The 13254-nt window shown below is 42.5% G+C and overlaps 1 protein-coding gene and 1 long non-coding RNA gene across 6 annotated transcripts in view; both read right to left on the reverse strand.

Annotated features, from left to right (window-relative positions):
- The window catches only part of LOC310769935, a 416479-nt gene that overhangs the window by 287260 nt on the left and 115965 nt on the right, over nt 1–13254 (reverse strand). The window lies entirely within an intron of this gene.
- The window catches only part of ZMAT4 (zinc finger matrin-type 4), a 220670-nt gene that overhangs the window by 157138 nt on the left and 50278 nt on the right, over nt 1–13254 (reverse strand). For 4 of the 5 annotated variants that reach the window (XM_083629663.1, XM_083629665.1, XM_083629664.1 and 1 more), the window contains exon 2: nt 9525–9626. In XM_083629663.1, coding sequence (XP_083485789.1) covers nt 9525–9626 — 102 coding nt within the window. Of the gene's footprint in view, nt 1–9524; nt 9630–13254 lie in introns of all 5 variants that reach the window. The other variant, XM_083629662.1, reaches the window with a different exon arrangement.

Here is a 13254-nt window from a genome sequence, read left to right on the forward strand (position 1 = left end):
GGAATCATGGCTTCACTCGTGCCTCTACCGCCGTTTGCCCCAGACTCTGAATCATGGGACTCTTACCTCACTCGGTTCGACTGCTACCTCCAAGCAAACGTGCTGACAGCAGTGTCAGAATCGCGTAAGCGAGGCCTCTTCCTCAGCCTTTGTGGCCTCGAATTGTTCGAGATGGCCCGAGCACTGGTTGCACCTTTAGCAGTCCAGGAAGCGCCCTGGGACACGATTAATGAGAAGCTCAACAACCACTACGTGCCAAAGCCATCCAAGATTGCTGCCCGCCATGCATTCTACCACCGGAACCAGGCAGAGGGGGAGTCAATTAACAACTAACCACCGCTCTCCGGAAGGCCACGCTGCACTGCAAGTTCTGAGACTTAGACGATGCCCTGATGGATCGAATCGTCTGGGACATCAGTCTGCAACGGCGTCTCCTCGCCAAGCCAGACCAAATGTTGCAGAAGGCCATTGAGGAGGCCGTGGCCTCAGAAGCTGCTGAACTCTCCGCCCAGGAAATCCGCAAGGCCAGTAGCCCATGTCTTGCTAGGAAGCCTGTCCCAGTGCATCACGAAGAGGCCAGCAGTGACAAGGCATCCTCCAGTGAAGATGATGATGTGCACCAGACAAAGCGGGAGCACGGGAAGTTCAAACAGAAGTCCACGGGCCAGTCAGAATGTGCCGGCTGTGGAGGCAATCATTCCCGTGCCAAGTGTCGGTTCAGAGACGCCATCTGTCGGTGATGTTCCAGGAGGGGTCACATCGCTAAGGTCTGTTGATTAGCTCCGTCCAACACCTCCCCCTCACCATCTCACAAGTCCAAGTCTTCCCCCAAGTCAGCCAAGGGGAGCTGCTTCGCCCTCACTGCGCCACTGCCCGTCCGGAACCATGATTGGCCAAACCGACTCGCCTACGCGTCGCAAGCTACACGTCACCGTGCTCATCGAAGGAGCTCCGTGTGACATGGAGATTGACAACGGGTCTGCCTTATCCGTCGTATCCTGGAGCACCATCAAAAGACTCATGCCCAAGCTGTCCAAGAGGCAACTCGGCCCACACCGCATACATTTGAGAGACTATCAGGGAAATGGCATCCCCCTGGTAGGCGTTGGCCGGTTCCGGCTCACTTTCAAGAATTTTTCAGGCCTGCTCTGACTGGTGGTGGTTGAAGGCCTGCGGCCTAGCCTCCTAGGGCTAGACTGGTTTGAGGCCCTCAGCCTGGAAGTCACCGGCATCAACTGCATCTCTGACACAGAGGTTGATGACCTAATCAAAGGCAGGAAACCCTGGGTTGTTGTTGCTACAATGTTGACAGCCGGCTGCCTTTTAAAAGCAGGCTGGCTGAGCTATTTGCTGTTCAGTTCTGTTCCAGCTTACAAATAAAGAGCTGCTTTGGAGAAATCACTGCATCGTCTGCTATGTCTACCCACTATTTAACAATATTGACTTAAATAACTTTGTCGTGTATATTCTTTTTAAGAGGGACAAGAAGGGATCTTACCAGGAATCTTATATAGGGAGGCTCAAGCGAGCCCGGAACAAACAAACCGCTGTGTGTTTAAAGGGGAATGTTGAAACTGCTAAGATATAGAACTTGCTAACGCAAGTTAGGAAGAATATCATTAAACAATATATCCTCTCTTGCCTCCCTGAACATTCCCCACAGACACAACATGCTCCTGAGAAATGGCTTGAGGAGGAAGAGAAAAGGAAGTGTTCTCTGTTAAGCCTCTGGTTCTCAGAGAGCAATTTCATTGGCAATAATGAAAGCACATTTCAAAGCTTTACCAGTGCTGATAGAGAAATGAGGGGGGGGGGGAGAGATGAACCTCATTGCCAACAGCTCCATTTTTTGAATACTGTAAGTGTGCGGCTCCTTTTGATACTGTAAGAGTGCCACTTATTCCTCACTTCATATGAGAAATGACTTTATAGGTCAGTTTTTTAAAAATCAGTACATTTGAATTTTCGACACAGGGGGACAAAGTCAGAGAGAGAGTAAGGCAGCCCTTGCCAATTGGAGTGGGAAGGGATGGAAGAGGGACCAGGTGGATGGATTTGTTACAGAAGGAGGTGCTGGTAACTGTGGAGAAAGCAGAATGTTCTTTTAACTCTCAAACATGTTCTGCTTGGGCATCCATGCTTCCCTGACATGTGCCAATTATTTCCAACAGCCACCTGTTAAGCAGTCTGTGAGTTTAGCTGCCTATCTTGGGAAGGAGATTAGTAACGCACATGTATTTTGATTTTTTGACAAAGGTTGGCCTGACATTTTTCTACCGTCCTTCTCCCCTACACACCAGAGGCCATGGGAACACCCTTCCATGGAATCAGGTGGAGGAAGGGCTTCAGGGTGCCATTCAGAGTGACAAGGTGCATCTAGGATACCAGGAAGCTCACCCATGTGGAGTTATTGCCGATTTGCAAGATTCAGGGTTTTGGGCGGTGGGGTTGCTTTTGGTATTTTGTCTTTCTGGGGAAAGTGTCATGACATCTCTATGTAATTTGCAGCCCATTTCTTTGCACTGAAATGAAAGGGGTGGGATAACAACAATGTAATTTACATAATTAAGTACGTATATTACATCAGCTATGGAAATTTGACACAGTGGACAGGGAGGCGAGTAAAGTCTTTGGCAGATGGTGAACTGCAGTGGAGCAGAAATGGTGTAGCACATTACCAACAGGCTGGAGCAGAAAACACCTTCCTCTTCTAAAAAAAAGTTCTTTGTTCTTTAGAAACAACACATTTTTAAAAACTTGGTTGTTTATGTTTTTTTACAAATCTCTTTGCCCCAGGGGTGTGGATTGGATACAACCACTGTCCTCCGTTGCTGAGGAGCTCAGGTGTGCTGTCACTGAGTTTCACTTTATAGGCAACTGCTGAAAGCATGAGAATTTTGCAAGCTGGAGAAAGGGAACACTTTATAGATGGCCTCCATAATAGGCATTACTAACTTTCTACCTGGGGGAAGCAAGGGGGAATGTAAATGCCTTTCTCTGGACCTGATTCCCCCCCACCCTACAAACTACCAATAAAAAGCCACTTATTAGTCCTGGTGGGAACAAAAGTGCCTTTCCAACAAAATTCTCCCTCCTGGTAAACTTGGCAACAGATGCTTTCATTTCTTCAGGTGAGGATCCACCACCTCCGTTTTGCACAGAGAACCCTTTTGCACTCACTACTGGTGCTTCAGAAGCAAGCTTCTGTAGCTGTGGGGAAACCACAGAAAAGGCCACCCCCTAAATGCACATGGAGGAGGACATCCGTAGACACAGCATAGTATCTATAGGAGAAGGAGAAGGTCTTCCATTAGGCACTGTGGTCCCAAGCTGTGAAGAGATGGGATAACTCAGCTGGCGGTACATGAGACGCTTAATCTCAGAGTTGTGTGCTCTAAAAAGAGCTAGCTTTCTAAAAATTCCTGCATTGCAGGGGGTTGGACTTGATGACCCTCATGGTCCCTTCCAATTCTATGATTCTATGAAATGGATCTGGAACTGAATCAGAAGCTAGCAGCAGATGGGTGTCCACTTCTTCATCCACAAGATGCCAGACTGAGATCAGGATGCATCACCCTCACCCCCCAATAAAATATTTGAGAGGGCTGCCCCCCCCCCGGTGGATGGGCATTGCCATTTCAATGGTGTGTGTGTGCTGTATCATGTGACTTGGGCCCCCCACTATTTTCAAGTTGGCATCCCTGAGATGCAGGATAACTCTTTCTGCTGTTTCTCTAGCATCATCTGCGTAAAGAAAGGGTGGGTGGGTGAAAAACAGAGCCAGCAGGAATAGGGAGTGGATTCCACCACTGAGTGGAGGAAAAACCCACCCCCATTTCCACACACCTCCCCCAAGAAAATCCACATTGCTCAGGCAGAGCAGCAAAAATGGTAGCAGTCATTAGGCTTATTCTTGATAATGAAAACAAATCAGTGCTTTTTACAATGATTTGGCAGCAGAGAGCATTTGAGCAGAAAAACTGGTTGTGAGATTATAGCATTCTTCTCTAAACTGTCCCCATGATGCAGGTCTGTTTCAGGTGGGGAGGTGAGGGTATCTTTCTTTCTTTCTCTCTCTCTCTTTAGCTGTCTTCCAAAACAGGAATAGCAGGTGTTGCTCTTAGAATTTGATACTTCCTTTGCAGTCAGAGCAGGGCTGGATGAACTATAAAGCAAAATAAGCAGGTGCTTAGGGCATCAAGGGAAGGGGGCACCACAGAAATTTTCCACTGCTGGATTTTTAACATTAATGGTCACAAATTGCTCAGCTGAGCATTCATTTTCTCAGCTGAAGGATATAAAAAATCCCAGCAGAACAACTGTGCAACAAGGCAGGCTGGATGCCTTACCTCTTCTAAGTATAGAACCAGATGCATTACGTAAGATTAATTTTGAGGATCAGATCAAACACTTTGAAATTAGAAAAGTACAGAAATTTTTCAAGTATAAATAAAGGGGAAGTATACAAAAAAAACAAAACATTTTTTCCACTGTACTGTAGGTTTTGTTTCATTTCGGAAAATAATATTTTATTTTATGGTTTCTTATTTAAAATTAGATATATATGGGGGCACCAAAATCTTTTAAGTGCTTTAGGGCCTCTAAAGGTCTTATTCCAGCCCTGAGTTAGAGAACAGCATATCCTGCAATAAAATTGTTATAAAATGAAATCGCTCCTTTTTGTCTACAGATAGGTAGCCGTGTTGGTCTGCCATAGTCAAAACAAAAAAAAATTTTTTCCCTTCCAGTAGCACCTTAAAGACCAACTAAGTTAGTTCTTGGTATGAGCTTTCGTGTGCATGCACACTTTTTCAGTTCTGTTTCAGTGTATCTGAAGAAGTGTGCATGCACACGAAAGCTCATACCAAGAACTAACTTAGTTGGTCTTTAAGGTGCTACTGGAAGGAAAATTTTTTTTTTCCTTTTTGTCTGTTTGTTGGTGGCATTAATTTACATTAATTAGCATCAGTTATGACAAAGACAAGCTGTTAGGTCAGTTTCCCCCATGCATTCCTTTGTTTTACCAGTTTGGGTGATTAGCAGTAAGGAAGGCCAGACACCCCTGTTATTGCCTCTGCTGTGATTACAAAAGTTAGCCCCCCCCCATTTGTATTTTACCCTTCCCCTTCCCTTCTTGGGCAATTCAGAGTAGAGAGAACAGGAGGTGCAAGCTGGCTTTGTCACAAGCTGCTGGTGTCCCAACATTAGCGTGAGCAGGCACTGCAGGGAGCAGAAGCCAGCACTCAGGCAGCTGGTGCGAGTTCCACAACCACAGCAATCCTGCTTCTTCCTCCGCTGTCATCCAGCTTGCCTCTCTGCCAACCCAATAAAAAGCTGCTGCTTACCACCATTCCACTTTGCCACAGGTGGATATGATTTGCATTCCAGCTGCCCAGAACCATCAACCAGAGATGGGCAAATCTGTCAATTTTGGTTTCTGTCAGTTTTCAGTTCTCAGTATTTCCACATGAGATTTATTTTTAAAGTCAGTTGAAAATGATCAGCGTTTTGGTGCAAAATTCTCCTAATAGTTAATATTTATTTATATCCCCTCCCCAACAAGGATCCCATTTTATATATATATATATTTGAATAATATTTATTAAAGATTTTTTAAAATTATAAAAAAGAAAAAACAGAAAAAAAAAACAGAAAAATAGAAAGAAAAAATACATCCATCATTCTCAAATTTCTAACTTTCATTACCTTCTTTCTTTGACCTCCTCCTCCTCCCCTTTCTTGTATCCTGGTTAATAATTATCACAGCAAATCCTTTCCATAGTTCATAATATTTTGTCCTTACATTATCTTAATCTATTTTCATCTTGTCTTATAACAAACCTTAAAACTTAAAACTTAAATCTTATTTTTACCAACTTCTCATAACCATATCATTAACCTAATTCTTTAAACATTTTACTAGAACCAAGTAGTTCCATTTCAACATTTTTCTAACATTCATCAATTATTTAAAACAATCCTAATGATAAAAAAAGAAAAGTAAAACAATCCAATCTTCATCCAGCGTCCCTTCCCCCTAGTCCCGGATTTTGTCAGTCCTTTCTGTCCCATTAATCTAGCGCATTAACCTGGTATCCTTATATCCGAGGCCCTCAAGTCTCTTCCATGTCCCTTCCGTGGCTCTTCTTCATATTTTCCTTTCACTCGTGGGAACTCCAGCTTAGTAATATTTTTGACCCTTTTCAGCAGATCAGCCCCATTTCCATAGTCCAGACTAAACTCCATGTGATATTTAAACACCTGTTTCAGATTCCCTCCAAAATTAAAAGCCCCCACAGCTCCAAACATCTGACGGCCCATTACCAGACTCAGAAAGTCCAAACATCCCTGCATGGGAGGGTCAGTCCAACCCCCCATTTCCAAACCAAACCAAACTTTATCTTTCCAAATCTGGTTTTTTCCAAATTCATTTATCAAATCCAAAGGCTCATGATCCTGCAGGGCCGCAACTCCCTCCATTTCTGGCACCCAGGATTCAGCAGTATCCTCTTCTCTCATCTGTGCTGTCATAGCACACTCCTGTTTTAGTTCCTGGGTAGGCTCCATGTAGTTTCCTACTGCCTGTTCAAAATTTCTGGTCACATTAGTCATCAAATCCGTCTTCTGGCTTAGCTGATCCAATAGGGCATTTATTTTACAGAAAGCACCCAAGAGAGCTTCTGAAAACATTGTCCTTCAAGGTCACAAGTCCTTCCCCACGATTGTAATCTGTAACAGCTGCAAGCTCCTGAAGTTGGTTACAATTTCACAGTCTCCCTCTAGGGGGAAAATTTCTGTTTATTCTTTCTTTTAAGAACAATAGCAACAAAGTTTCTTTTTTAAGATATTCAGTCAATATTTGTTCCTTTGAAATGCGAAAGGAAACAATGGAGTCACTATGTTACTTTTCTTTTAGCTGTCTGTCAAAAACATTTGTCTCTGGTCAATGAGCTTCAAACATCAGTCCTGACACTCCGCTCCAGGATCAGGACGGTGGAAAGTTACTTTACTTTAAACTCACTTCTGCAGGTTTAAACAGTCCAAAAAGAGATCCCCCTTCTTCTCCTGCTACCGAAAGGGGGTTCCACGATTTTAAATGGTGAAAGCCAATCCTTTAAAAGTAATTTTCTAAGCTCTAGTTACGTTGTCTTTGCTTTATTCTGACTACAAAGAAACGGAAGGCTGACTTCCTGTTTAGACCTTCCCGTTTCAGTACTAAATTGAAATAAATTTTAAGTCCAATTCCTCTCTACTGGCCAGTCCTTATTTAAAATCCAATTGTTCGAGTTTTAAGTACTCACGGGTGATTCTTTAGATACCAAATTGTCCCAGGAAAAAGGCAGCGCTCTCCGGCAACGGCTATGCGGCTTCGCTCCACGGAAAAAGCAGTAGACTCACAGCACCGCGCCACTTCCCCCTCTTCGCTTCGGAGCCTGTTAATGGGTTCCTTTGCGGGTTGGGGGGGCGCTAAAGGTGCCCGCCGAGTCCCATGGTCACAGGCTTCATCCACCTGTGATTTTTTAAAGGGTCCCCGCTTCGCCATAGCGGAAACGACCCGTTTCACGCGGAGCTGGTCCCTCCGGTTCAGAGGGAGTCCGCCATTGCCGATGGCGCCACCCCGGAAGTCAAGGATCCCATTTTATATACCCATTTCTTAATACAATTTTGCATAAAACACACCTTTTCCCATAGTGATTTCCCCCTAATATAATGTATTTTTGGCTGCTATTTGCACCAATATGTAGATGTTTATCTACAGTTTACCCTAGTATATGCATTTTTACACACATTACTTGGTTGGATAATTGCATTGAGAAATTCATAGAAGTGCACATTTCAAAGGATGGTTTTGTTCTGTTTTACACATTATTTCAGAAAGTGTGAATTCGGTTCACCTTTGATTGCAAACTGAATCAAATTAGTCACCCCTACAGTCAAACGCCCTTTTGTTTCCATTAGTGTCACTCATCAATGACCAGTCTCTCCTCTGGGTCACATGACATCATCAATACAGCATTCTAAGGGCTCCTTCCAAACACTTTCTCTTGGTCATATTGTTCTGAAGTTGCCAGGCAGACTAGGACAGGTTTGTGGAAACAGGAGGAGCAAAACATAGAGAAACCCACTGCTCACACTTCGCAGGGACCCCTCGCTCAAGCCATGACCTGCTGATCATCAGGACAGACATGCTCTCAGTTGTATTATTACAATGAAGTCTGAAGTGTGTTGCTACATGTTTTATAGCCAGTTGATAACACCCTTTAACATGTCTTTTAGCAGTCACACAAAAACCCTGAATGTATGTTTAGCCTGTGAATTTTTAACATTTATAATAGAAAGCTGAAAACATCTGACACACCATTGAGGATGAATGAGATATTCAGTTCAGTTGACATCTTAATGCAAAATTACATTATCTTCACTTTCCAAAACAATATGAAATGAAATGTAGCTATTCTTCAAAATTCATACATCTCCAAATTTTGCAATGGAATTTTCCAAACAAATAAACTTTCCAATTGCTTTAAATGCTCACCATCCCTAAACATACATCCCTGTACAATCCAGCATATACAGGGATGGAGCCAAATTTGCAGCACAATCCCAGGCTACCAAATTTAAGTTCTATTGAGCTTAATGGGGCTCACTTTCAGATGAATGGGCATTGGCTGCGAGGAGGAAGGCAGTTCAACTATCCACATCCAAATGCCAGCAGGATAGAAATGAGGTTGGAGGAAAAATCAGGAGGAATATCCAACTTTCCCTGCTGCATAAGGATGTGCCAGGAGACTGGGGTGGCTTTGCATCCTTTGGCACCCAGCCATTTCTCACCCCTCCCCTGGCACCCCACGGGCACCCCCCCCCCTTTGGGCTCTCTTGTCACTGCTCAGATGCCAATTGGCCCAGGAGGTTAGAATTCACCATTGCATCTCATTCTCTGATGTTGCAGCCTCACACACAGCAGATATAAAATAATCTCTAATGTCAGAGCAGGATATCTGAGATTTCCCATGTTCCTGGGAGCCAGGGTCATAGAACTGCACCCAAATTTAGGTGACCTTAGTTCCCATTGAAAACAATGGGGCTTAGGTCATGATGAATAATTTGTCCCATTGATTTCGGTGGGACCTAAGACCATTTTACAGAGGCTGCTTACACATCACACATTTAGAGCACAATGCTTCCCACACAAAAAAATCCTGGGAACTATAATTTACCCCTCAAAGAGCTACAATTCCCAGCACCCCTAACAAGCTACAGTTCCCAAGACTCTTTGGTGGAAGTCATGTGCTTTAAATGTATGCTGTGTGCACAGCCTTACTCTGGATCCTACCCATTGTCCTTATTTTGTTTTTGTGGATCCAACAATAAGATTCTCACCCTGCTGCCCATTGAGAATGCCTATTCACAACAGCAATTGTACAAAGTTTGCACTGAGCAGTGGAAAATCAGAGATATTTGAGAGCACCCCTTACAGACCTCTTTGTAGCCCAGAGGACTGCAGCCCTCCAGATGTTTCTTACCTCGTAATGAGCCACACGCTGCGATTCTGATATTAGCTGAGCGCTGCACACTTTGCAGTAGCTTTCTGTGAATAATTCCTGGTCAATATCTGATGACTTCATCTGCTTATAGGGAAAAAAGAAAGGAAAACAATAAAAAATATGTGAATCATTGTTGTCGCTGTCTTACTTGCAGCAGTTATAAAATAGCATTTCACAAAGACCCATGAAAAGAGCTGTGCAAATAACTTTTCTGAGGAAAAGTTGGAGATAAAATCAAAATTGTTGTTACAATTGAATTAGACTATTGGAAGAAAGTCTGTGCAATTATGTAGAATGTAGAATTGTAGCTGACACTCGAACTCAGGACACAAGGGAGAAATGTGCTAAGAGGAAGGCACACTTGGCAAACCCTCACTGTGATCAACTCCCACCAGGAAACCAATGTCCCCACTGCGGAAGGATGTGTGGGTCCATAATTGGCCTCCACAGTCACCTAAAGACTCATTGTTAAAATCCGTGTTTTTGGAAGACAATCTTACTCGGCTATGAGGGATCGCCAAAGAGGAAGTCAGTCCGATCCATCTGAGAAGAACTTGCTTCTCGTAAGTGCTGAAGTACAGAATAGAGTGAAAATGAATATTTCCGGACGTTCAGAACACAGGAAGTCACTAAATTTGTTTAATTTGGAATGTATAATTGGCTTTATAAATTGTATTATGATTTGGTATGATTTGACATTGTAATGTTATTGTTTAGTCGTTTAGTCGTGTCCAATTCTTCGTGACCCCATTGTAATAATGTAATAATGTGGCCCATATTCATGACAAATTAATAAAAATTATATATTTTTTTAAAAGAGAATGTTATAGAACCATAGCATTGTGGACTTGGAAGGGACCCTGAGGATCATCTAGTCCAACCCCCTGCAATGCAAGAATCTCAACATGTGCCCCCCTCCCATCCAGTTTGAAACCATACTGGCCTCTAGTAGTTTTATTGCTATATGTCAGTGATGGCAAACCTTTCAGAGACCAAGTGCCCAAACTGCAACCCAAAACCCACTTATTTAACGCAAAGTGTCAACACGGCAATTTAACCTGTATATCTCATTTTTTCTGTGTGTTTCATTTAAAAAAAAAATGCTTTATTAATCATTTTTCATGTATATACAACACGTAGTTATCTTCATTTCAGTCAGTCCAATAAGGATATCTATGCTCACAAAGAAAATTACATATAATTTCAACTATGTGTTTTCTACCCAAACATAAGACCTCCCATTCTCTCCATGTTTCGCTTTGTAATAAACATATTACTTTAATTTGTTATTATTATTTGTAAAAATTCTTTTTTCTATTTTGATGTTATTTTCCTTTATATATATCATTTACAGAAATCATTCAAAGGGAACTACTGCGCTTACATTACAACTATTTTTCAAGTAGTTCTTGAAGTTATCCAATTTTAGAATGAACTCCTGTCTAGGTTTGTCTCTGATTCTTTCAGAAAGAGAGGCTAATTCTGCATATTCTGTAAGTTTGAGTAACCATTCATCTCTAGTAGGAAGTTTGTCATTTTTCCAATATGACGCAATAAGCACCCTCGTGGCCGCAGTTGTGTACAGAAAATTTTTTCTTAAGCCCTTGTGGATATCTGTACCTGTAATACTCAAAAGAAATGTTTCTGGTTTTTAAGGAAAATTTACCTTTAGCATTATTTTTAGTTCTGAGTATATGTCATTCCAGAACTCTTTGACTTTTCGGCAAGTCCACCACATGTGAAACATGGTGCCTCCTGTTTCCCCACATCTCCAACAAACATCTGGTGTGTTTTTATACATCTTAGAGAGTTTATGTGGCGTCAGGTAAAGGTAAAGGTAAAGGGACCCCTGACCGTTAGGTCCAGTCGTGGCCGACTCTGGGGTTGCGGCGCTCATCTTGCTTTACTGGCCAAGGAAGCCAGCATACAGCTTCCGGGTCATGTGGCCAGCATAACTAAGCCGCTTCTGGCGAACCAGAGCAGTGCACGGAAACACTGTTTACCTTCCCACCGGAGCGATACCTATTTATTTACTTGCACTTTGACGTGCTTTCAAACTTCTAGGTGGGCAGGGTCAGGTACCACCGGTATAACATTTTTTGCATATTTTCCTTTATGGAGTAACAGGCAGTAAACCTCTAATTTACCTTCCACAAATTCTCCCATTGGGACATCTGTATAGTGTGGCCTAGATCTTGGGCCCATTTAATCATAGCCGACTTAACCTCCTCTGGGAAGTCAAGGAGGAGTCGGTAAGCCTTAGAAAGTGTTTTAATTTTGGAATTAATGACATCTGTTTCAAATTTTGTATTTTCTACCTCAAACCTTTTTTTGTCAACCTTAAATCTTTCAAGCAATTGATAGTACAGTAGTACCTCAAGTTACAAAGCCCCAGGTTACAAATACTTCAGGTTACAAACGCCACTAATCTGGAAGAGTTGAGAACTTTGCCCCAGGATGAGAACGGAAATGGTGTGCTGGCGGCGCAGTGGCAGCTAGAGGCCCCATTAGCAAAAGCGCACCTCTAGTTAAGAACAGTTTCAGGTTAAGAACGGACCTCTAGAACGAATTAAGTTCGCAACTAGAGGTACCACTGTATTGAAACCAGTCACTCATTTGATCCCTTACTTCTTCAAATGTTTTAAATTTTAATTGGTTTCCTTCTTCCTTAAGTAATGTTCGGTAGGTGGGCCAATTCCTACTTGAATTTTTCCTCTTTATGGCTAATGCCTCAGTTGGTGAGATCCACCATGGTGTCTTCTGTTCTAGAAGGTCTCTATATTTATCCCAGGCTTTAAATAAGGATTTTCTAATGATGTGATTGGTATAATCCTTGTGGATTTTAGCTTTTTCATAAATCAGATATGCATGCCAATCTTATCTGATATTGAATCCTTCAAGATCTAATGTCTGGGTTCCCCATTACAGTGGTACCTCGGGTTTAATTAAGTACTTAATTAATTCCGGAGGTCCGTTCTTAACCTGAAACTGTTCTTAACCTGAAGCACCACTTTAGCTAATGGGACCTCCCGCTGCTGCTGCACCGCCGGAGCATGATTTCTGTTCTCATCCTGAAGCAAAGTTCTTAACCTGAAGCACTATTTCTGGGTTAGCGGTGTCTGTAACCTGAAGCGTATGTAACCTGAAGCATATGTAACCCGAGGTACCACTGTATACACCATTCCCTTAACCAGGTGAGACAGATTGCCTCATAGTACAGTCTTATATCTGGCAGTGAGAAGCCTCCTCTATCCTTAGTGTCAATGAGTATTTGATGTCTTATTCTAGGCCTCTTCCCTTGCCAGATAAATTTTGAGGTGTATCGTTGCCATTCCCTGAAGCGGTCTCTCCCACCCAGTATCAGGATTGATTGGAAAAGGAATTATAATTTGGGGAGCACATTCATTTTTATTATAGAGATCCTTCTCAAAACGGATAATTTCAATTTGCTACAGGTATCCAAGTTTCTTCTGATTTCAGCCCAAGCTGGGACATAATCATCCTGGTATAAGTTGATATTCTTTGAGGATATCCAAATGCGCAAATATTTAGCTTTTTGGCAGATCTTTAATCCTGATGTTTTTTCTAAGTCTGCTCTTTCTTCATTTGTTATATTTTTGACTAATATTTTAGTTTTTGTCTTATTCAATTTAAAGCCTGCCACCTTGTCAAAATTTTCCATCACCTCAATTGATTTATGGGTATTTTC

This window comes from Podarcis filfolensis (genome assembly GCF_964270895.1).
Source record: "Podarcis filfolensis genome assembly, chromosome: 8".
In the NCBI taxonomy this organism is placed as follows: Eukaryota; Metazoa; Chordata; class Lepidosauria; order Squamata; family Lacertidae; genus Podarcis; species Podarcis filfolensis.